The sequence below is a fragment of the Chamaea fasciata genome, unplaced genomic scaffold, assembly GCF_029207755.1.
Source record: "Chamaea fasciata isolate MVZ Bird 193981 ecotype frontalis unplaced genomic scaffold, bChaFas1.0.hap1 SCAF_14, whole genome shotgun sequence".
Classification (NCBI taxonomy): Eukaryota; Metazoa; Chordata; class Aves; order Passeriformes; family Sylviidae; genus Chamaea; species Chamaea fasciata.
Genome location: NW_027094099.1, coordinates 6,127,641 through 6,151,378, shown reverse-complemented (window position 1 = coordinate 6,151,378; position 23,738 = coordinate 6,127,641). Strand labels below are relative to the sequence as shown.

General features: G+C 39.4%; 1 protein-coding gene and 1 long non-coding RNA gene across 3 annotated transcripts in view; both read right to left on the bottom strand.

Annotated features, from left to right (window-relative positions):
* The window catches only part of LOC136296690 (uncharacterized), a 106,657-nt gene extending 96,545 nt beyond the window's left edge, over nucleotides 1-10,112 (bottom strand). Inside the window, exon 1 of the long non-coding RNA XR_010722985.1 lies at nucleotides 10,052-10,112. This is a non-coding gene — a long non-coding RNA (uncharacterized lncRNA). The remainder of the gene's footprint in view (nucleotides 1-10,051) is intronic.
* A 7,049-nt stretch (nucleotides 10,113-17,161) lies between these two features.
* THSD4 (thrombospondin type 1 domain containing 4) overlaps nucleotides 17,162-23,738 on the bottom strand; it is a 234,124-nt gene continuing 227,547 nt past the window's right edge. For both annotated transcript variants that reach the window (XM_066196706.1, XM_066196707.1), the window contains one exon: nucleotides 17,162-23,010. In XM_066196706.1, coding sequence (XP_066052803.1) covers nucleotides 22,868-23,010 — 143 coding nt within the window. In that variant the 3' untranslated portion in view covers nucleotides 17,162-22,867. The remainder of the gene's footprint in view (nucleotides 23,011-23,738) is intronic.

Sequence of the window (23,738 nt, the reverse complement as noted above, 5' to 3'; positions counted from 1 at the left end):
TAACTGGGAAATTATGCCCTCATCTTTTTATATTACTCTATTCAACTATTCTATGGAACTAATTAAGTACAAAACACCTTAAGCAGAGAAAGGGAACTGCATTTTTAAACTGTCATAATTCACTACTGAGAAAGAAAAGCATATTCTTCTAAGGTTGCCTGTACTGCCAGTCGTGAGAGAGTCAAACATCACTGAGAAGTGACAAGGAGGGGGCAGGATTTGCCATTGGAAAACATGCAGATTGCATCAAAAATTTGACCTGTTTGCTTGCAATTTTGTTTTGTGTATTTTAATCACTTTGGTTTTCAATAAAATTTCAAGTGAATAAATCTCAAATATATTAATAATTTATCAAAAAAATAGAAACAATTCTAATGATTCTATGGGAAAATGGGCCTGTCTTGTTTCTGTAAATGGTCTGGACCTCCTACTGACAAAGGGTTTTTGTTGCATACAGGTAAAACCTTACTAAATAAGGGCCTCCTTACCCTTGTAAAATCATGGCTCGGGCCTGTTACTTTGGCTAAGTAGAAAAGGGCTATGGCAAAGTGGCTCAGCTGAATTAGAGGTGGAGAAACAAGTTACACAATCATTAGGTGTCAGTATGGTTTATGGTGGTTGGTTGAATTACATGTGTTGTGCCTAAAGGGACTGTAAGTGACAAAAGCCTAACTGCTCGAAAAGGCGTGGTGTGTGCAACGAGGGGCTGCCTCCTGCACCTGCCTGGGGACTCTGCATCACTCTGCTTTGTAACAGCTTCTCTCTATCCTGTTCCGTCAGCACTGAAGCCTCCAGTCAGCCCTCCACCCTCTGCTCGGTGCCCTCCCTGTCACGTTTGAACTGAGATTTGTGTAAAGACCATCAAATAAAACAAGAAGGCACATTTTTTATACAAGGTTTTCCTCAATGTGAAGACCAAGACAGCCACAACAGAACATCAAAGGCCGACTTGTTTGCAACTTTTATACCTCAGTAAAACCCACCAGAAAAGTAAGCAGGCCCTGCAGCTAGAATCCTTTTTCCACTTCACAAGGAGACAGAGACTTGAATTTTTACACTGGTCATATTTATGGCCAGTCAGGGGATAAGGAAAGTCCTCTCCAATAGCATCTGTAATCTGCTGAGGCTCTCCAGTCATCTTTGGCAAACTTGTGCCCAAAGGGCCACAGTAATCTGACTTAGTGCCATCCAGTGCCTTTCCCCTGTGGCAGCTACTGCTTGGATTGCAGAATTCTTGCTTGTGACCACTACTCTTAATTATTGCCTTTGACATGTTTTAATTACATAAAGGTCTCATATAACATTGCCAGTTGCTGTCTGTTCCTCAGGATATTATTTTCCCATTTTCCTCCTGGAAAAGCATCTTATCTTTAAAACCACACATGGACATGAGCCAATATCAGGGCAGTGAGTGTGCTAACAGCCTTAAGAGCACGGCCCAGCCTCCCTGGAGACTCCCCAGGCAGCCCTTGCAGATGGAGCAGAGGGCTCCATCTCAGCTTGGGCCCTTATCCCTGCCTGAGCCCTCACTGTTATCCCTGTCTCCAGCTGTGCCACGCCTGTGCCTGGCCATGAACCCCACTGATGCACACCTGTGGACCCTGTTACCTGTGTGGACCTTGGCTCAACCTCACCGCTGTGGAACAGCTCCATAATTCATTTATATTTTATTCTTCTTAAGGAAGACTGTGAATGCTACTAGAGTGTCTTTCACAATTTTGTAAGAGGTCATACTCTCTGTTACACATTATAAATAAAATAATATGGAGCCAGGTGAAGACATTTCTCAAGACTTTGCACTGCCTGCCACCATCAAAGCTGACTCAGCACAGCATTCCTCCTAAAACCCAGGGCTATTGTAACAGAGTGTGAGAAGCAGCTTGGGCAAAGACACAGAAAGTCCCAAACCCTAGAGCACCGTGTAAGATTAGGAAGGTCATAGATAAAATGCTTCCAAGGTCTAGATATGAAAAATGAGATCCACATGCTTGCTAATATTTATAAATGCTTTGATGGAAGTCAAAGTTACCTAATTAATCACTGTTCTAGAGAACTGTGAAATGCAGAACTTGACTTCATAGTAATAACAGCATGAAGTAGTTATTTTATCATTCCATTGATCATCTGATTTTCTGTTTCATTGGATCATGTTCACCAAGTATTTATAATAATATTAAGAATTAATTAGTGCCTTCAAGAGAAACTAATTAATTTCAATTTCAAGCCATATAACTGCTACTCAGGTTCTTAATGAGAAAATAATCCTACATTGCAGCCAGTATGAAATATTTTCCTTATTATGCTCACGGTTGATTCAACATGGGCAAAAGATTATTGTGCTGAAGCTATTTCTTTGTGGAAGTTTCCAATACATGTAGATAAATACTTCAACAGAAAACAGAGTGCCAAAGGAGAGCTGATGATTCACCCTGATGCTGAGTTGATAGACTCTGATGCCGAGTATCTGCCTTCAGAATTAAAAAGGACTTCTTTGCTCTGCGGCACTGAAGGTGCTGAATAAGGTACAAACCAGTTTAGAAAGATGCATCACAGACAGAAAAATAATGTTCACTGAAGGAAGCTTATGCATATTTTCCATTACAATTTATGCTTGCAAGCAAAAAGGGCATACATTATGTCTGAAACACATGAAATACCCATCTTGTATAATTTCTATTTTCTGTATGTGAAAGATCTTTCTATTTTAGTCACATTCTGTGGAGCTATTAAGTGGCATCCATCATGACGTGCTCACCGAGGAATTATACACAGGAGACAGTAACATTTAAAATGATTTAAACCAAATTTGGAAAGACCCTTAATGGTTTCTCAGTCTTTTAACTTCCAATAGACCTTCTGCTTGTTCAAAAAAAAAAAAAAATCAAAAATAGAAGAAGCCATCCTGGCTAAAGCAGTCTTGCACATTATTGATATAGATAACTGGCTTCAAGACAACAATTTTTAAGCCACAGTGGAGAGCAGAAATAAGTTAAGGGAAAAGTCTCCCTTGAATCTCGGCTCATGCTTTTACCACAGTGGTAGCATTTATCTTGCTGTCTGAGAAGAAACTGCACCATTCCAAATCATGCCTTAACTACAACAGAACTTTCACCAGCTGTTAAATTTGTTTCATTAGCAGTCGTGCACCTTTAGAATTGCAGTAAAACTAAAGAAAATTTTGTGACTGACCTACAATCATTCACATGAACAAAGGAGCTTCTCCAAATTCACATCCTTTCTTGTCCTGAGACATGGCCAAGTACTGGACATTGTCTTGTGCAGTTTTCATGTCAACATACATGTTCCAACAATCTTTAAGATGACAATATGAAGACATCATAAATTTGGGATTTTCAAATGATTTGGCCCTTTATAAATTACTTGGATTTGCATTTACTATTAGTGTAACGTGACTCGCAAGGAACTTCAGACATCTGCCAGGATCCTGAAGTGCAAGGAATCAGAAAACCCATGGACAAAGTATCCCTGTTGAACTGATTCTATGAACTACAAGAAAAGCAAGTAGCAACAGAGGGCAAATCCGAAAAGCATTGCTCTAAAGTTATCATATACTGAAATAACATTGTCTCTTGATCAGAGTAAAGCTCATCATTCAAAAACCTCAATGAAATTTAAGGTTTACTCGATTAAAAAAGGACCATTTCACACACTCCATATAAATACAGTGATGCAGATGAGAGGAGTCACTTCAATCTAATTTTTACACAACACTGAGAAGTAATACCATATATTTTAATTCCTGCCACATCATTTTAAAGGGTAACTAAAACTTCATTTTAATTCTGAAAGGCTCCTTTGGATTGAGGGCCTAGAAGGTTGATAATTTTCAGCTAGCTTGAACACGGCTTTTGAAAACAGAATCATGGCTCACCCATAGTTTAGGACTTGTGCCATTTCCTGGAAGAATCTGGTTTATTTCAAAACATTCCTATCACTGCTTGGGACTTCACCTGCACTTCACAGACAGGTGAATTTGACTCTCTGTACAGCAAAATTCCTACACTGAGCAAACAGTTGCTACATTAAATCAGCTGCTTTAATTAGAATTGGTTTGATTTATTCTTGCTGAGAAATCTTGCTGACAAAATGTTATTTTCTCTTCAAGGATTAAGCTTGAAGCTAACTACTGGTATAGGCCTGCTCACAAGTCTGAAAAGAAATAAAAACCCAACAGCACATTTTTGTTTTGGACTAACATAAAGGACTTACCTCAATTTGCACCATTAATCTCTACAAATGAAAGGACAGGTTTTTTCAGCCACTGGGGTAGACTCCTGACAATGGAAATCACCTACAGCACCTTCAGAAATGCTCTCCTCTGGAGGTTTGAGAAGCTTTTGTGCTCTATCTGAACAAACACGGCTTAAAACCAACATGTGATCAAAGATTTATGCAAATTTTCATTAAATTTAGTACTGAATATTCAATGTAATGTTTTCCAATCACCACCTACTACAGAAGATAAAACCGAGTCACCTAATTTACTCTTCCAGCCCTGGAGATTGAGTGCTTAGTATTCTAGTCTTACACTTCCCAAATGCAAGACTGCTACTCTGGTATGCAAATCTTAGGAGCCGGGAGACAAAAAACCCCAAATTAACAGAAACAAAGTGACGATGTTTCCTATTTACACACTTCAGGAAAAAAAATTCAAATGTGTGTTTCTGTAATTACTAAAACAACAAAGTTCATTTTCCAACTTCAGTTTCTTTGCAAAGCTGACTACTGCCTCTTATATACCTTCAAACTGTAAGGCCAGCTTGCGTTTTATCATTTAAAATAAAACCACTATCTTGTGAAGTGACTCTCAGATTGGCCCCGTTCGGATAGGTTAAGCCCTGTAGTATGCAGATTAACACATGCGACCAAATAAATAGGTCGTCCTTTCACACCCAAGCTCTTCACCCTTAGGATTCCATTTTCATTGCTTAGGCTTGAACTACTCCTGTAACAGACTTCAAGGCAAAGGGGAGAAAGAAAAACCCACTGAGTCGGCTGACAAAGATGTGCACTGGACAGGAGACAAGAAGCTCAGCTGCAGTCAGGCTGTGCAATCAGACTGCAGCTGGAGGCGTGTAACTAAGCCAGCAGAAGGGCTCTGCTCTAACAGGGGTCTGCAGTGAGGTGAAGAGCCCCTGGGCAGCGCAGCAAACACCAGCCCAGCCTGGCCGGCTCCTCCCAGGACTCACTGTGGCCTCTCACTAAACCTGCACAGAGCATCCAGCCGTGCCTGCTACAAATACTGGGGAAGTTCAGGCCAGGATTTCTCCAAACTGAGAATTTTAGACAGTACAGAAATATACAAACTTAAATGGTTAATTTAATGCCATATACATTAAGTATGAGATTTAAAGCTTACAGTGGTTTAGCATTTGGGTTATTTGGTTTTCCTGTCAGCGTAGTCATTCTTGGAAATTTTACATTCATACAGGACATCTGCTGCTTTCCCTTAATTTCTGTTGGAGAGACTACAACAACATTTATTTTTATACTTTTTTTGTATTTCACAAGGACTTCTAGGTAAATGAGTTTGTCACTATAAATGCATTTTTTGACCTCTCAAGCTTTTGTTTATTTTCTTAAATCATAACAGATTTTCTTCAAACAGGATTTCATGGCAAAATATGAGAAAATAAAGTATAGCAAATAAAACAGAACTGTACAAATACAAATCCTGTCATCTATAATTCATTACAAATACAACACATGCCAAGATAAATATACTTAATCTCTGCACATTTCAGACAACCTGTCTGAAAAGGAAAAAAGGGAAAATTATCAAAGGAACATACAGAATCCGAGCTTGTTTAGATTCTTGCAATATGGACTAACACCCTCCCCAAGATCTACATGGCACCTAACTCTTCATTTTACTCACAGAAGCTCAGATTATTGGATGAACACACATCATCCTCCAGAGAAGTGAAACCCACCTGGAATGTATGATAGGACAAGGTGGCATCTGATACCATCAGCAAACGTCACCTTTTCTCAACTTTTAAAAGTGATTGAAGATTATCATTGGCACACCATCTTTAGTGAATCCCTCCTCTCCTGTCTCCTGCCGCACACAGCTTACAGCTGGGAGGCAGTTTCCAAAAGTATCTGTGCTCAGCAGTTCTGAACACAAACATGTTCTGCATCCCAGATTATATTCTTATGTGCCTGAATTCGAGAATAGCAGCTTTCATCAACTGTTGATAGCTAAGATAACACAGCCAAGATTAAATGATTTCAAACTGTAAAATTTCCCAAGCAGTGCTTGCAATTTGCTCTGAATTGAAGTCAAGTGTGTATGTGCTATTGGAATCTGCTGTCAAACCAGTGTGTATCGAATTTTGATTTCCATTAATATTTCTAATGTAGCTGTCTTCTAACCCAATCAAAATCAAAGTAGTATCTTTCCTGCCAGAGTATTTTTCAGACACAGAAGGACTCAGTACGTTTCTCTCCTTAAAAATCTTCCTACTGTATGTGCAGTCAGCCATGCAAAGGCTAGGGAAGTGCAAGGATCTGATCTAATCACACCTTCATATTTAATTGTTCCAGACAATACAGAGAAGCACAGTCCAAGACTAAAGCACAAAACCAGGCACAGCTTCTATGCAACCCCAGGCTGAGCATCAGCAGAACTAATGCAGGGTGGAAACCACCTCCCCAGACTGCAATAACAATTCAGTCTTCAAGTTACTGAGAGGAAACACACAAAGGCTGCAAACACCAGGAACTCTATTAGACTTGATACACTATAAGATAATTTTACCAAGTAATTGTTTCAACCAGAACAGGTACACCAAACTATTCAATCCAGCATCACTGCCCTTAAAAACTGATTGACTTCCTTTGATTTCCTTTCTAAACATAGGAACATGAACAGAACTACTTTCGTGGAAGAGGAAAACAGTTAAATTCCCAACTGAAGATGAGTATGATTCAATTTAAATCACATTATAATGCAATAATCAGCTGAAAGAGATTGTGGATTCTTCTGTGGTTCAGTATCTATCAATCATTCAGCGCTTTCAACACCAGTACAACAGCAAGTAAAACTGGCTTATGATTTACATGCAAGTAACTCCCAGAGTACTGTCAGTGGGAAGCCTCAGGAAGGTTTGAATCCCTTTTTTAATGATTCTGCTCAATTCACTCTGAATAGTGTGCTTCATCTTCTACATTTAAAACTAGTCAAAGGTAATAGACAAAGCCCAAAAGCACAGTATTAATTGCGATCCCATCTCTGAAAGAAGGATTGCCTGCTTTGCCCTCTCAAAGCTTTCCAACATGACCTCCGAAGGGCTCCTGCTGTGGAACCAATGGCAATGGCAACCAAATTCAGACCAAGTCAGGTCCAACAGTTGAAGAGATACTGGCACTTGTTTTTGACAGAAGACCCATTTCATTACAATCCAGGTTAAGGATCAAGAAATACAGGCCACATTCTTACACGCACTCCTGCAATTACACATTTAATGGTACCAGAAGAGGCCTAAAATTTTGCTTAAAAAGGTAAAAAAATTACCTAATTGCAGTTCGTTCTAGAGAGAAATTTACATATAGCTTGATGTCATCTGAAAAAATGCACAGGGATTTCTAATAGGTTCCCATAAAAAGGGGGGATGGGAGGAAACGAAAAAAAGTTGCAAATTTTTAAGACTGTTTTTTTGTCATCTACCCAGGAATGGCACTTGGCATTGACTGTATTCTCAGCAGAGTTTTGCCTGTCAGGCAAGGCCACTGACACATCTAAAAAAGAATAAAAATTATTCATCTGAAAAAGAATAAAAAATACAGGAACCCATAAAAAAATAAACTTTCCAAAGAATGGGATCCAGTTTGAAAAGAAAACAAACTTTCTGTGAAAAAACAGGTCGAACTCTCCAAGCAGTGACCTCAAAGCCTGCAGCAGACCTGCTGCACAGCACAGCTCTGGCACCAACAAACTGAAGCTATGGCTTCTCCATAACCAAATAATAGCCAGTCTTCTGAACCAGAAGTCATAACAAACTTCTAAATCTTGCCCAAGTGCAGAAGGATAAACAAGTCATATTTAAAATATCTGGCTTCTGTTAAAATATAATCAGCCTGCTGATAAAACAAAAAGGGTACAACACAACACAGGTGATAATTCTTTCTGCAAAATGTTTTGTTTACCCTAGAAAAACTTAGGATTTGATCTCTTTGGCAGATGCTAAGACAGGACGTTGTTCCTTCAGTAATGACAGTTAGAGCTGTGATCACACAGCTAAAACTGACAGTAATCAGAATACATTTATACTTGAAAAAGTGAGAAACTAGTCTTCAAAACTAACATAAAACCACACAAAATCTTCCTTTTGTAATAAGTTCTGGGACTCACGGATCAGTCAGTACACACATTTTACACTTACTCACTTTTCCCCACCATTTTCTGGGCCACTTCACCAGCTGCCTGCAGGGGAACAGAGCCTCTGCAATAGCTATTGTAATAAAGGTAAAAAGGATTCTTGTGGCTGCTCCTGAGTGCTGAGGAGAAATGCTATAAAGAGCAGCTCTTGCCCCAGCATCTGTACTGCACCAGGCTCTAGAGGGAGGAAACATCCTACGAACATCCCATAACCCTTCACAAAGGGAAGCTCATGTCCTGACCCACTCACTTGACTCTGCAAGTCACCTCCACCCATCCCACCCTCAGCCATGTAAAGGGCAAAACTGTATCACTCCTAACGACTTTCCTGTGGATATAAACCAGGACAAAGATGCATTTCCTTTACGTAGCAGTTTGGATTTTGTTAAATGAGCACTGCACTGGTGCTTCTGCCTGGCTTAACACAGAAGATACTCCTATATACATGTGAAATTAATTAGTTTTATACTAATCCACAATTCCCACTGCAAGGAAAAAAGCAGAAGAAAAAGATGGCACACACAGTACTCAGCTTGACAATAATGCTTTTCAACTTTGCCTTGTGGGGAAATTGCCACAAAGCTCACTAATCCCACAGCCATTCCCTGTTACCCTACTTTCACAGTGTTCCAGCATCATCAGATAATTAGATTTCCTAGCACAGACATTACAAAGTTGATTGATGCTTTTCCCTGACTCCACTCATCAATTCCCCCTGTGCTCCTGGCAAGTCTGAGCACAATCTGGACATAGATGAGCAACTGCATTCCAGATCCTCCCAAAAACAATAGGATAGCAGTGGGAGATTTTTTTCTTTTTAATTTTTGTTCTTACTAGAAAAATAAAACATGACTTCCTGAAGAGTTAGTGGTCAGCTCATGGATCATCACTTCATATGCAACATTAGGATTTCCCCATCTATGTGGATCACTTAAAATTCAATGCAGCTCAAAATAATCTCACATTTCAGTATCCAGTTTCTGGAACTCCTCAGTCTTATAAGTGTAACTCTTTAGGATAAAGAGCACTTCTGATCAAACTTTCACTCCTTTTCTTAGCCTCTTACACAAATACAGGACGCCCCAACTACAGGCTTTGAATTAATTTACTAATATATTTTCTGAATTCTACAAGACAAACTGTTCCTCCTTATGAGCCTATGTCAATATTCACAGAACTGCTCAGTCCCAAGGGCTCATCTGAGCTTAAAGCTGTAGCTGATTCAAGGATTAAAGCAAACTCACTAAAGACAAAATAAAACAACTAAAGGATGAGATATTTGGTTTAACTCCTATGAGCCCCATAGAAATTAAGAATGCTGGTGGATAGTAAGTCACATTTGGCACAGTGTGCTGGGATAAGTTTTCACAAAAAATTAAACTCACAGAGAAAAAAATTCTAAGATAAGAAATACTCAAGTATGACTGATGAAATACAATGGTCTATTTTTTTTTTTTTTGCCTTGAACCTTATCATTTTTGCACAGGAATACTGTTTAAACAGGGCTGTTGCAAAATCAGTTAAGTTCTACCACCTGAGAAACACAATCACAACTGACAAACTCAAGTTTGATCAGCTACCACACCGAATTGGTCAATTTAAGCAATTTACATGCTAGAACAAGAAAAGCAATAGATCAAGTCTCACCTTTTTTATAAACTTGAAGCAGAATTTTAAGAGTCAAGAAAAGAGAGCAGGGGCAAAGCCTGTAGCCTGGAGAAGCAGCCATGTTCAGTAGGAGCCACATGATGGATAAGTCCTTCCAGCTGAGGATCACAACCCCTAGAGGAGGGTGATGCCTCCTTAAGACTAAGAGAAAGCACCTGTACCACAAAACACTGGAGTAAAACAAAGCCAAAGGAACAAAGCTCAAATCTCCAACACATGGAGAAGCAAAACTTCCCAAGCAAACATTTGTGCTGAGAGGTGCTAGAAATGCACAGAACTCCACAGCTAACACCAGTGTGAATTTAGCTCTCACAGCAGCTCCTAGATTTGGCTCTCTTGAACAGCCCCAGGTGAACACTAACCTGGCCAGGTATTGAAGCTTTCTAATGAAGTCACACCTGTGGAGAGGGACATCCAATTGCTACAGTATATCTGATTATTCAGATTATTAAAAAAAAATCGATTAACAGATTTCCTTGTTTAAAAGAAATATGAATATATAAGCAGGAATCCTAATTAGAGCAGTCAATGCTCAAATGTTACAGTTTGTAAGACTTGACCAACCTCGAGAAATATCTCTAGCAATCAAAATTGAAGACTGAATTGTTTCATGGATTTAGTTTTATTACTTACTGTCTTTGTACTCTAAGGTAAAGAAGACACTGTTCAGAAAAGTGCTGCATGGCAATGCAATACCCTTGGTATAAATGTTACAGAGATATCAGCCACAGCCTGGTTTTACTTTGTTATTATGACAGTGGAAAAAAGCAAGCAATACCAAGAGGCAATGCTTTTCTACAGATGCTGCTAAAATAATCTGACAGTTTAAAATTTCAAACAAAAGCCAACAAAAATCAAATACAGCTCTCCAAGGGCTATTTAAGTGCATGCTGGCTACAGAAGCATCTCAACTTCAGAACTGAGAAAACGTTCAGCAAAGAATCCACAGGAAAGGACAGAAACCTCTGCAGCTGGAAATTACACTATTTATAGAAGTTGCTCTTTGGATCATTTGCTGTATGGAAAGACACATGCATGCAAAGGCCCAGCCCTCCAGTCTTCAGCAACTTCCCTGGGGTCTGTGTGTGCAGGGCTTATGGCAGGAGCTTTTCTTTGTACAGTCTGGAAACCAAGTTAACATCTCACAAAGCAACGCGTAACACAGCAAGTTCTTGTTCCTGAACTGCTTCAAAAGATTATTTTTTCATTTAGTTTTCAAACAATATTCTCACCACTTGTAATACAATGGTTGGGAGGTTGGTTTTGTGAGAGACAGAAGAGGAAAACATTCCTATGAAAAGGAAAGCAAATTAAGGATTTTTTTTCTGATTTTTTTGGGGGGTGGTGACATTGCAGTGTTACATATCTGATTCAGATAAATAAACTTATCACCCACTCTGGTAAAACATCCTATGCTTTAGATTTGTATGAGGAAGGAAAGTGTTATATTCTCATTACTACTGTGTTAGGAGAAAACAGAAATCAACTGCCTAACCCACAATGCAGATTAGAACCCTCCTCTAGCAAAAAAACCTCTGGATTACTGACAGAGGGCATTGGGAGACTCAGCACTCCCACAGCCCTTTGACAGTGCTATTACAAGGCTCTTCCACTGGTTCAATAGAACTCCTTGTCAAGTTTCTTTGGTATGAAATGGGCAAGGCACTGTTAAAAGATTTTCTGTTTCCAACTTCCAATTTTTGGAAAGCAGAGTGCAATGTTTTAGGAATGAAAGGCACTGTACAAGGAAAACTCATGCTACTTCTCAAGCATAGTTAAATGTTGACTTTAGTTGAAAAATAAAACAAGAAGATAGTTACAAAGAATCACAGCAAAACAAGCCAAAATATAGTGTTCACATTGATATTAGCTGAAATTGTCATTTGACTGTCTTGGAAATGTGGCACCCTCAATCTCAACTGTAGCCAATATTTTCTAACTGAAAAGCCACAAAATATATGTTAATAGAAATCCAAAATAGAAAGTTGCAGAGGAAACATAGTTTCTACCCGGAAATACAATTTCCATTCCTTCTCCTGTGTAATAATCTTAATTCCACCTGTGGAAAGGATTGTTCTTCTTAATGGCATTAACTTAGATGGAAATGAAAGGATCATGTTTTATTTAAAAATTCTCTTAGCTTTGCTTCAAGTGCTTCAAGGAAACTTGCTGCCTCAGACTAAAACCACCTACATCAAGTACAAGGGAAGTGACCTCCTCATACAAGTGCTCTGCATGAGGACAGGCTCTGAAATTGAAAGGATCTAAGCTTTAGAATGAAATCCCTACCCCATTTTTCAGCTGCTGGTGATAACTGCAGGGAAAAAAAAGGTTGCACCCAGAGAGTAGTCAGAGCTTGAGATGTATTCAGTTCAAAGCACATTTAAATATTACTGTGCAGATTTGTACTGTGCAGGACACCGAGCCACAAAAGGTGGGAATGCAACTGAAATACACATGTTTAAATAAAAGATCCCACGATACTAAGTTTATCTAGATGAAAAATACTGACAATACTTCCCAAGATTATTCAAGTCACTTTCAAATGAGTGACAGATCTTAGTTTCCTGTAAATATTAATAAGGTTAAACTGAAAAGTAAAACTGTTCTGTTTTGGTAAAAAATGACTTTGCATCTCCTGCATGAGGCTGTAGAGCCAGACAGAAAGAAGTAAACTAGCTGATAACTACTTTCAAATATTTTATTGCAATCTTACTCTGAGTGATAAAAAGGAAGATGCAAGTGCTGTACCACGTGCAGCTACACTGGCATTATTATCAATAAATCCAAGCAGCCTCTCACTGGATTATAAAATGCCTTTCCAGCACAGCACTGAAAAGGCACTAAATGTGCTGACATTGTTTTAGTGGGGAGGAACTATGACTTTACAGCTGGAAGCAGGGGATGAGAAGGCAGTCATTCCCTCCGCACTTCTGAAAGAAACATTACCAGTTTTCAGCAGCAGAAAAGGGCAACTGAGCTTTGTAGCACTCTTGGTCTAAACAGTCATTGCTCATGTGGACAGCCAAGTGCTTCAACCTTTTTGCTAAAAACATTCATCATCACAGTGGAAAAGTGACAAACTGGGAACCAACGGGACTATACTAAAATGTTCTGATATTGCAGAAATCTTACAATACGAGAAATCTGTATCTTCATATAACCACCACAGAAATTTCCACCCAAAGAACTGCATATCCTAGCAGTTTGTGAAGGACTGTTATTGAAGTGAAACAGCTTTGAATTGTATTTCTCTTGTTGTTTAAGTATCTATGGACTGAAAACTCAGCCTGCAAAATATAGAAAATGCATGCAAGGAATTAGGAATCAGGTATGCAAGCAAGATTCTAGAACAAATGGGTGGGGAAGAGTAGCTTCAAGCAATACAGTCTTTGGCTGAAAAACTGAGAACATCCAAAGGAAATTTCAGCCTACGGTTTCCCAGGTCAGACATCCAAGTTCACCTCCAGCACGACAAGTGCTTGTTCCTAACAAGGAATAGAGTCCTCTAGAAGATACAGAGCCAGAGGATTGAACTTTCATAACTGGAATGCACTTCCCATGCACACATATTTTTAAATACATATTCATGGAAAAAAAAACCCCAAACAAACAAACAACAAACAGAAAAAGCCATATCCCTGATGTGGAACATGAGTCTAGCTGAATGATAAGTGAACTATTGTCCTTTAGCGAGAAACAAGTTCTCCATTCAGAGCTCATTAAAATCAGAAGAAACTGGATGCTCTTAGCAAGGGGAAGTTGTACACGAATTTTATCTACTTACCCATTCCTACCAGGTCCCCAGTCAAAACAAGAGTCTTTCCTGAGACCATCCCCCACTCTGAATATGCCTATTTCCCCAAAATTAAGCACAGCTTGTTTTCTCTTTCACAGGACACAGAACACCCAAGACAAACAGAGTCACTTTATTGTTCTGATCATTATTGCTGTACTGAACATTAAAGAAGGAGTTTTAAAAGACTGCTGAGTCCATCTTCCTGTCCTGAAGCGAGATTCAAAAACAGACACCCGTCTAAAGTACCCTTATCCTGCATCAATTGCATCATATCCCCCTGGTCAGAAAATAATTCTGTTGTTTACACATAATAAGTGCCATCTTTTCTGTTGAAAATTGAGTTGCTTTTTTCCCCCCTTATGCAAGACTCTCTTATTGATCACTAGCCTCCTAATGATCAAAATAATTAAATCCAAAAACTTAACACACTGTGGACTGTTAAATCCATGTCCAGGCTTTACCTTCTAGAGTAAACAAATGTAATTAGTTTAAAACCTGCTCATACTAGACAGAGACAAATATATTTATTTTCATTTCCCTTTTTCAGTCTCCTTTCAGATCTCCCACAATATTTTTCATGTGATACACGATTTAAGTATAGATCTTATCAATGCTACTGAGAGGGAAATGACTATTCTTGCATGAATTCATGTTGGTAAGAAAAAAACAGTGCTGGAAGTGTTACCTGTAATTAATTATTCAGTTTGATTTTTTGTAATTCTTCAGTTTACATTTGATCATTACCTTTTGCATTCCAAGTGCAGTATTTTATAATGTAACCTTTCTTTCTCTATTTAATTTCACTTTATTGATTTCAGATTTACATTTGCAGTTCACAGTTCGGCTTTCTAATCTTGCCCTTAAAAGTGCTTGCATCAAACATGGAGATTGAATATGTATTCATATAATCACACATTAGCGAGAATGAGAAAGTTAAGAATCTGATCCATTGTCTGCATCCACACACATGATCTGTTCCACTCATTCTTATTAAATGAAGAAGTATTTTGTACTCTGCATCAAAGACTCATAAGTTGAAATTACCAACCCAGTAAAACAGCATAACTTACCAATTTACATCAAGAAAAGACAGAGTAAATTGGGGACTTTTAGGATCTTTTTTTTTTGTATGCTAAGGAAGATTATGGGGGAAAAAAAAGAGGCGGAAGGATTACCCACTTATTACAGTTTAGTGTAAAAAACCATGATATTTTCAAGAAAAACAGTAGCTCCCACACTGGACACATTTTATATAAGAACTATGTGTCAAATTGCTACAGCAAGAACATGATTAAAAATGGACACCATGTTTTAACTGTCAAAATGTGAAGTATGCACAGAATTTCTCTTTGCTTTTTTTTGGAAGCAATTGTTCAAATAAACACCATTTCCCAAGGTTACCAGTTAACATCCATAAAAGATTTGGTAGAACATTTGCACCTTTTCTCTTGTTCTCTCCTTCACTACTTAGTTGTCAAAATAGCATAAAGGTTTAGTGCTGCTACAGGCTCCCAATGCTTTATATTTCTGAGTCAATAGATATCAAAAATTTGACTGCCTCATGCATTTATATAGCCAAGAGCATCACTTGCCAATCTCTAGTTTTAAACCAGAAAAAATAACTACATTTTGTTCTCCACTCTCAGCCAAATCTCAGTGCTGAGCAAGTCACTTTGGTTATGAGTAAAAATAATTTTTCAGACAGGTGCTGCTTTATAATGCAGCTGGACTGGATTTCACAAATTCTCATTTTCCTTTATTCTGTGGTAGCCAAAGAGCATCCACTCATCTTTAAAAGCCCAACTGACCCAGTGAATTCATGTCGGTCTTTTTGAGCAGGCCACATTCTGGCTAATTGTTAATTCTGCCTCCATACCACACTCTCCCATTCTAGGACAACAGCAACCATTGCCAAGAAAGGTTACCCCTGAACTGTTAAAAACCAGGAAGCAGTCTTCCCACAAAACAAATTAAAAAGTGGCTTTTCCAAACAGCAGGAAATCATTTTCAAAGAGAACACACTGCTGCTGGAAATAGAGCTTGTGTTGATCTTGCAAAACCCAATTAGCCCACACTAGGAGGAGCATGCTAAATGCTGCTTGGAGAAACACTAAGATGCTGCTTTTTCTGTTACCTGTAACTTTATTTTAACTGAGTAGACCTTCTGACCTGCTTGAAATACCTTCTGCAGTCTGATACCACCTGACTGGATAAGAACCAGCAGCGGCTTTTCCAATGTGTTTCTTAGACCAGCAGGAGCAGTTAAATCATAAATTGTAGGTAAAGAGCTGCAAGAGCAGTGAAGGCTGGAACTTACAAAACTTTAAAGTTCTGAAGATACAATAAAGTGAACAATCCTAAAGAAAAAACAGATACCTCAGACTTGCTCCAAAGCATTACCTTCAGCTCCAGTGACATTTTCTTCCACTGGCATGTTTCTTCTATTTTGCTCTAAGTCAGAAGGTCCATCCCTTCCAAAGCCTAGGCAAATTGGAAGCAACAGCTACCTTTGTTCTATGCGAGTGAAAACAAGTTTACTGTGCTTCCCAGGACAATACACCTTAAATTCAGTTTTGATATGCTCTTGTGGGTAAAAATAGATCCATTAAAAAAATGGAAATGCTTTCTTTTCTTTAAATTTAGCGCAGACTGCATGTATACACTAGGTACAGCAGCCTGGCATAGTTCCCTTAGTGTCAGCAGAATTTTATGATTTAGTCCCCAACCATCAGATTCATGGTTCTGTTTTCCAGAGTAAGGAAGGGTATCTTCCCAAAGTTCCACAACAACACAATTCCAAATCGCTTTTTTCTCCTCGGCAAACCTCGTGCTTTCTTTCAGCCACAGGGACACACCACAGGGACAGGTGGCCATACAAAAGCCAGCCGGCAACTTGAAATTGGGAAGTAGGAACTGTGCATGTGTTCACTGTTGCGAAGACTGGGAAATACAGACAACAGCAGCTACCCCTTCTTCACTGATCTGCTCCCGAACGAGGGGACATGGAGGGGACATCGTGAGGACACGGCGGGGACACGGCGGGGACACGGCGGGGACACGGCGGGGACACGGCCGGCACACGGCGCTGCCGGCCCGGCCCGGCCCGGCCCAGGCGGGGCCGCCCCCTCAGCGCCCCGCGGGCGGGAAGGCGCCGCCCCCTGGCGGCGGCCCCTGGAAGTGCCGCCCCGCAGGAGCGGCCCAGACGACAGGACAAGGAATTCTCACCACACTCCAGCGCGGATCAACCGAAAAACAAACCACCCCAAACCCGTCACATAAATTCATCTTGAGTTACTTTATTTTTCACAATAATAAAAAATAAATTAGTCATAAACAAAAATAGTTAACATTCTTTCATCAAAGAGAAAATGTGTACAATATGAAAATGATGCTGTACAGTTCTGGTTCAGGTACATTGCCACGGATATATATTCCTGAACGAGTCAGAAAGCAATTTGCCTATACTCTCCCCCTTTCATTCACTCGAGGAACTGGCTAATCAGAAAGTTTAGAAATTTGTATTATGGATTTACAGTATGACATATATACAGAAATATATATGTAATACCTGTGCTATAAAATTCCCTAAAAAGATAGGTTAGTATAATGAAAAAGCTGGACAAAATTTGAATGGCATATGTAAATAAATACATATTAGGTCCCTTTTAATAAAAAAATCTGCCTGTTCTAAATATTCGAAATATTTTGGTGCAGTGGCTTGTTCCATAGACACAGCTCAGCATTACATATTTCCCATAGACATCTTGTATTTACAAATAACAACAAAATAAGTTATAATAAAGTATATCCTTCTGCCAAAATCAATTATGAGGGTCAAGTAGACAATTTTATACATATTAAAAAAAAAGTTAGGGTTTGTCTCCCGTCCTTCCTGATCCTCTCTGTAGATCCTGAGTGACTATGATGGGACTTCACAAGCTCCTATGTACCCAACCCCTGCCAGCACCACTGGTCTCAAGAGACCCAAACACAGCATGGAAACACAGGTCAGGACAAGCAGCCATGACTGGTGCTGAAAGGCTCATCAGAATTGAGCTCCCCTCCTCTCCAGGTATGATGGTGCTTAGCAGTATCCAATTACAGTACATGGGGATAAAGAAAACTGGGGACTCTCAGCCCTCTGAACTTCTGGTCATTAAAAGCTGAGAAGCAAAGAACCAAATTCAGGTCTGCTATGAATTCTCTTACATGGAATTTTCTCCCTTTTCCCCAGTCTAAATTCTGCCCACAATGAAACATGGTAACCTTTACAAGTTTGCTTTAAAATATATTGAAAATGTTTAGTGGATGATTTTTCATTTCCGATGTAGAAATATTTATTTTACTCCGTTTTCTAAACAATGCCTAATATAATCTCCCACAAACATTCTGTAAGTTTAGAAATAAATGAAGTTGACTTTTGTGCTCAAAATTTCATGGTTTTTGTTCCAATTAAAGGCATTCACATGAATTATCTGCCCAATACACAGAACAGCTCCTAAGAAGTCAGAGGCCCTAAGTGTCAAGAAAACCAGGCCAACACATGGCTTTTCCTTTGTGAGGACCGTAACTCTTTCTGTGCAATAGATGTTACATATGAGAATAAAAGCCCACTACAGACTTCAATAGGTGTGCAACCACAGGGTCACTGCACAGGAATTAATTCAGTAGGTGCTTTACAACTATGCATTAAAAACTAGCCACAACAGACACAACAATCCAGAGGCTAGCAAAAATACAGCTCTATTAACAGCTGGGCTTATTTCTAACACAGATTCTTATAAGTCAAAGGCCAGTTCAGAATTTTCAGTAATTCTGGCAAAATTTAATCTTGTTATCCAAAGGACAAAGGGATTAAAGTGAGATAAGAAGGAGGAGAAGCCTTGGTGTTGGTGTAAAAAGGAGATAGATCAGGATGAGGATGGGGAAAAGCAAAGCCCTAAAAGGCACATTTTACTGCATACAGTGGTACAGGTTAGAGAGAGAAGAGGCAAAGCCTCCTATACGAGCCCTAAATGAGCCATAGGCTGTTTGAGCACCTTCCTCCTTCCGCCCTCAGTGGTGACCACTGGCACTTTCTAGGACTACAGACTATATGACTGATACAAGACTGCACCATATTGCCATGAAACTGGGATCTAAACAGTAACATTAAACACCGCTTTATTCATACACAAAGTTCTCCATTTGATGAAGTACTGGGAGAAAGCAGGAGAAGTTTATGTGTGCAATGAGGAAGACAGCAGTACTCAGTGCAGGGATTCTGAGGTGGTCCTGCACGGAGCCCGTGCCCATCCAGTACGGGGGGGCTTCAAGGCTGGCAGGCCTGCAGCACACCCAGGTGTCCCTGCTGCACTCCCCAGCGCTGCCCTGCCTCCTGACAAGCCCTTCCCTATTCAGAGCCCTGGGGGCTGACGGTCACAGACACCGAAGCAAACACTGTCTCGCTGCTGGCCAAGTCAGACACATTCACAGGGTCATTCCCACAGGAGCAACCCTCATGTTTCCACACCATCTTCTGGGAGAGGAAGGGAGGACTCCATGAATTCAGTCTCCCCAATTTGGCGTGCATTTGGTGTACACAAGGAATTCTACCTACATATGCTTGAAGATACAGGAGCTAGCAAACCCTGAGAGGCCCTTGGTAAGCTGATAAACAACTCCACCAGGAATCCCCCATGCCAAATGGAAAGTGCTTTGAGACACAGAGCCTGCTCCGGATGAAGCTGATTTTGCATGCCTGTAAGACATGGAAGTTGTATGCAGATTTTACCCCATAAGCAGCTGGACTCTTTCAATAAAGTATCTAACTTACTCTGGTCTTCCTGAATTGCATAAGGCACCTTTAAGGCAAGGAAGCACTTTTTCCGCTGCTCTGCACGTTTTTGACTGATATTAAAATGCCAGAAAAAGAAACTAAAACATTAAAAAAATCAGAAGTCTGCATAATTGATATTTGCAATTGAGAATATGCATAATTTCTAACTTATATTGGTTTCATATCTGCTCTAAGTCTACTACATTCATTAAGGCCACCTTTGACTTACAGAAAATAAAGTCAGATCCTCTGCAGGCACCATCCTAAGCTGCAGCACTGCTCCATTAGAACCTGTACTTGCTACAGGCACAATTTCAAAACCATGCTTTGTGAGATGATCAAATCTTAGCACAGCACTTGTGCAGACAATATTAGTACATCAAAGTGCTGATGAAAAGGGCTCATTAGTTCATTTTGCAGGAACAACTATTTTAATAATGCTGACACACGAGAAGAGACGATAAATGATTAGGTTCAGCAACATTCTGGCACTTTCCTTACCATTAGATATTTAATTAGGTAAAACAGTGTTTTTTGGTTTTATCTGGTACATCTGAAAAATGTCTCTTTACTTTAAAAAATTTATAGTTTGTATAACCATAGCCCATTGCATTCAACTGACAAAGCTGTATACATCAGATGTAATACAGGGTTATACTGCTATGTGTATGTATATATTCTTAAGAGAGCTGTCACAATGTTTACGTTAGTGGCAGCTTAACACAGCCTACAAGATGCTCACCTTTGTAAAATAAGCTAATGGCCATATATTCCAGAGCAAAATAACAGATTTTATAAAATAGGAGGATCTGTCTATGTGCTGAGTCACTGATGGTCTCACAGCCAAAGCAGGTGTAAGAAGAATTTGTTCTGACTGCAAACCAGATTCCCTCTGCATCTCATTCGCCTTGGGGTTTTCAGGAAGCCTTTTTATGAAACAGGTATTTCCCTTTAGCTGACAGGAAACACTTCCTTGGGACAAAAGAGACAACAGCAAAAATTATATAATGTATGTCAAGATTAGCTGCAATGAGATATACAGATGAAAATCTGTATTCAGAAGTACTGGATTCCAGAGCTATTTATACTGCACTTCATCCATATCACTCTTTGGTCAAGAATCTAAGGAACATAATATGATAACAAATCTGTAAGTTATCTTTGTGGATAAATCTTTGTAATACAAGGGAACAGGAGGACTGTGAAAGATTCATGAACTTGAATTAGAAGCTTCCTAATTAGAGTTTCTGTTCCTAACAACTTTATGTCTATTATTTACAGTGAAAAAGCCCAAGTCAAAGTGTACAGAAGCAGCCAATGACATTTTTGACTGACATACAACCATTTATAGTCACAAAGAGTGCCTCCAAATTTTAGGGGAAACACTTCTTCATTTCATGTAGCCAAACAGTATTAATCATGTCCAAAATACGTTTTTCAAGAGTGACTGAATCAAAACCTTCCAAAGTTAATCTCAATGCAAGGCAGCTTTCAGGCCACAGGAATTTCACCTTCCTGTGGTTCCCAGCACACAAACTGATGTGACTGGTTCCACACCCAGCAGCCTTCACCTCCCAGCGTTCCTCTCCACCAAAGCAGTAAGAAGAAAAGGCCACACAATGAGGCTCAAACATGGCTCTGCATTAGTGGCAGGATACCATAACCACACCTCTGGGAGTAACTGAACACAGATTATTACAGCCGTTTTACAACTCAGACATCAGGCACCTTAGGAACAGATGCATAGATGGGCATCACTAATTTACAAGCAATATGCTGTAATAAACAGCTGAATAAGCAGAGGTGTTTATTTTTTCCCCTCAGCCTTATTTACACATTTCAAAGACCTATCAAATAACGGCTAGAGAACATGCAGATAATGCAAAACCTCATCTGCACTGCATAGTATACTATTTGCTTTTAGCAAGTCTCAAGGCTGAGTACAGTAATTGCAGAAATGAAAAATCACCACTTCAATTCAGCTCGAAGTCTGCAACCATTCTTGAGTAATAGCAAAGGAGTGGTATGAATAGATCTGTGCAATGAAACACTGAGCAAAAAAAGACAAGTATGTTGTAATAATTGATCAAAACCTGAAGAATGCCAATAGCTAAGATCCCCTTTTTACAGATACTCAGCTACTAGACTCACACTGCTGCCTGATACCAAGAGTAACAGACTGCTATAAGGCACACAGGCCTCTGTCCTTTGGTGGTTGTTTCAGAAACTGGTCACATATCCAGACTAGGTCTGAACAAAGTACTTTGGTTTGGCAGTTGTTAAACAATAGTGCAGACAAGATTAGGCAAGATCCCAGTTCTGAAATAAGTCTCCTACAGATAAGAGACCTCACCAATGGAAACAATCATTTTATACCAGCAAAGGCTCTTCACCTTTCTGCTTAACCTGTCCCACTGACAGCTGCAGCTGTTAAAGACCTAAAGAGCCAGACACTAGTGTCACTCTGGTAGGGAACGTATTCTAAAACCCATACAAAATTATAAAAGTGTATCTTCATGAGTTTATGAATTAAATATAAAGGCAACTTCTGGCAGTCAAGTGTGTATATATTTGCTGCCTAAGGACAGGACATTAGTTAGAAGGACAACTGAGAGAGCTTAACAGTGACTCTGATTTATTATGAATGGACTGAAGTAGTTAAAAATATATGTTAGAGTGCTAGGAAACTGATGATAAATGCTTTTCAAGGGTCTGGTTCTTTGGGAAGTCATTTTTCTCATGCACGTTTCATTGATTTAGTCCTCTAACTTAAGGCAGTCCAAAATACCAAGTAAAAGTAAGCACTCAGAAAATAATGGAGCAGCTGCATCCATACTGGTCAATTATCTCCAGTAATTGCCAGCAATTGATTTTAGTTTTCATTAATTTTACAATCTTAAGGCCAGTATGCTCCTTAAATAATTATCTGATGAGCAGGTGCAAATAATAGTATCATTAAAAATGAATGCTTTAAAAAAATCATGATTTTACAACAAACATCCTAAAAGAGATAACTGCGCAATAACTGTAACTGAAAGGGTGTGAGATTTAACCACAGTCTTGATGCACTCAGCAATATAAACCCCATCTCTGAGAAGCTCCAAGTGCTGCAGTAAAGCAGCACTGCTCGAGCTCCATGCGAAGAGTGCCCCTGGTGCTGTGAGCAGCGTGGGATGTGTTATCTGCGCCCCAGGAAGCCCGGCTGTCTGTTTGCCACACGGGTGCAGGAGGCGCAGCAGGCTGTTTTGTAATAGGTGTACACACAGAGCCGGGCCTGAACCACCACGTTGCAGTTGTAGTATTTGTCCTTGCAGTTCTCATCTGCAGAGGGGAAGAAAGAGAGAAAAAACTAAAGACAACAGGACTGGAGCAACAAATAACCAATTCCTTTCCTTTGTATCACGTAAAACCCCTTGGACCTGTGTTTAAACATCCACTGTCAGGTCAAAACAGCTTCTCTAAGCAAGTAAGTTAGATTACTTAAGATTTCATATAAAGATACATAAAGCATGAAAGAAATGTAGCTATCCCCATCTTCCCAGGTTTTAAATGTTGTTATCTTAAAGTATGTTGAGCAATTCTCAACTGAAAGTTGTTGGAGACCATTCAAAGTTAAACTGTCTCTAAATTCTTGCATCTTTCTCTTCCTAGCCATTCTCATTACTATGAAAATCAAATCTGTATGAGATGAGTGACTAATTCCAATGCAAATTCAGTGCATCCCTGTATTTACTATGTACAAAAGGAAATTGCTTCACTGCACTTTAATACCTTTAATACCTTTAAGTTTAGTTTTGTTGGTTCTTGTAGAACCTGTTTCCAAATACGGTATATAATGATCCTTTTTTTTTTTTTTTAATACTCTTCCAAGAGAAACCTTGGAGAACGCAAGGAGGCTACAGAAAAACACCCTGTGTGTACCATTTTCACAGAAGCAGATCTCACAATCTCAGCAACTTCAAGAAAAGCCAGTTTCTTACACATTACAAGGAAAACATTTTTATTGGAAACTTACTTTTAAAGCATAGAAAAGAGCTGTATTTTGTGTA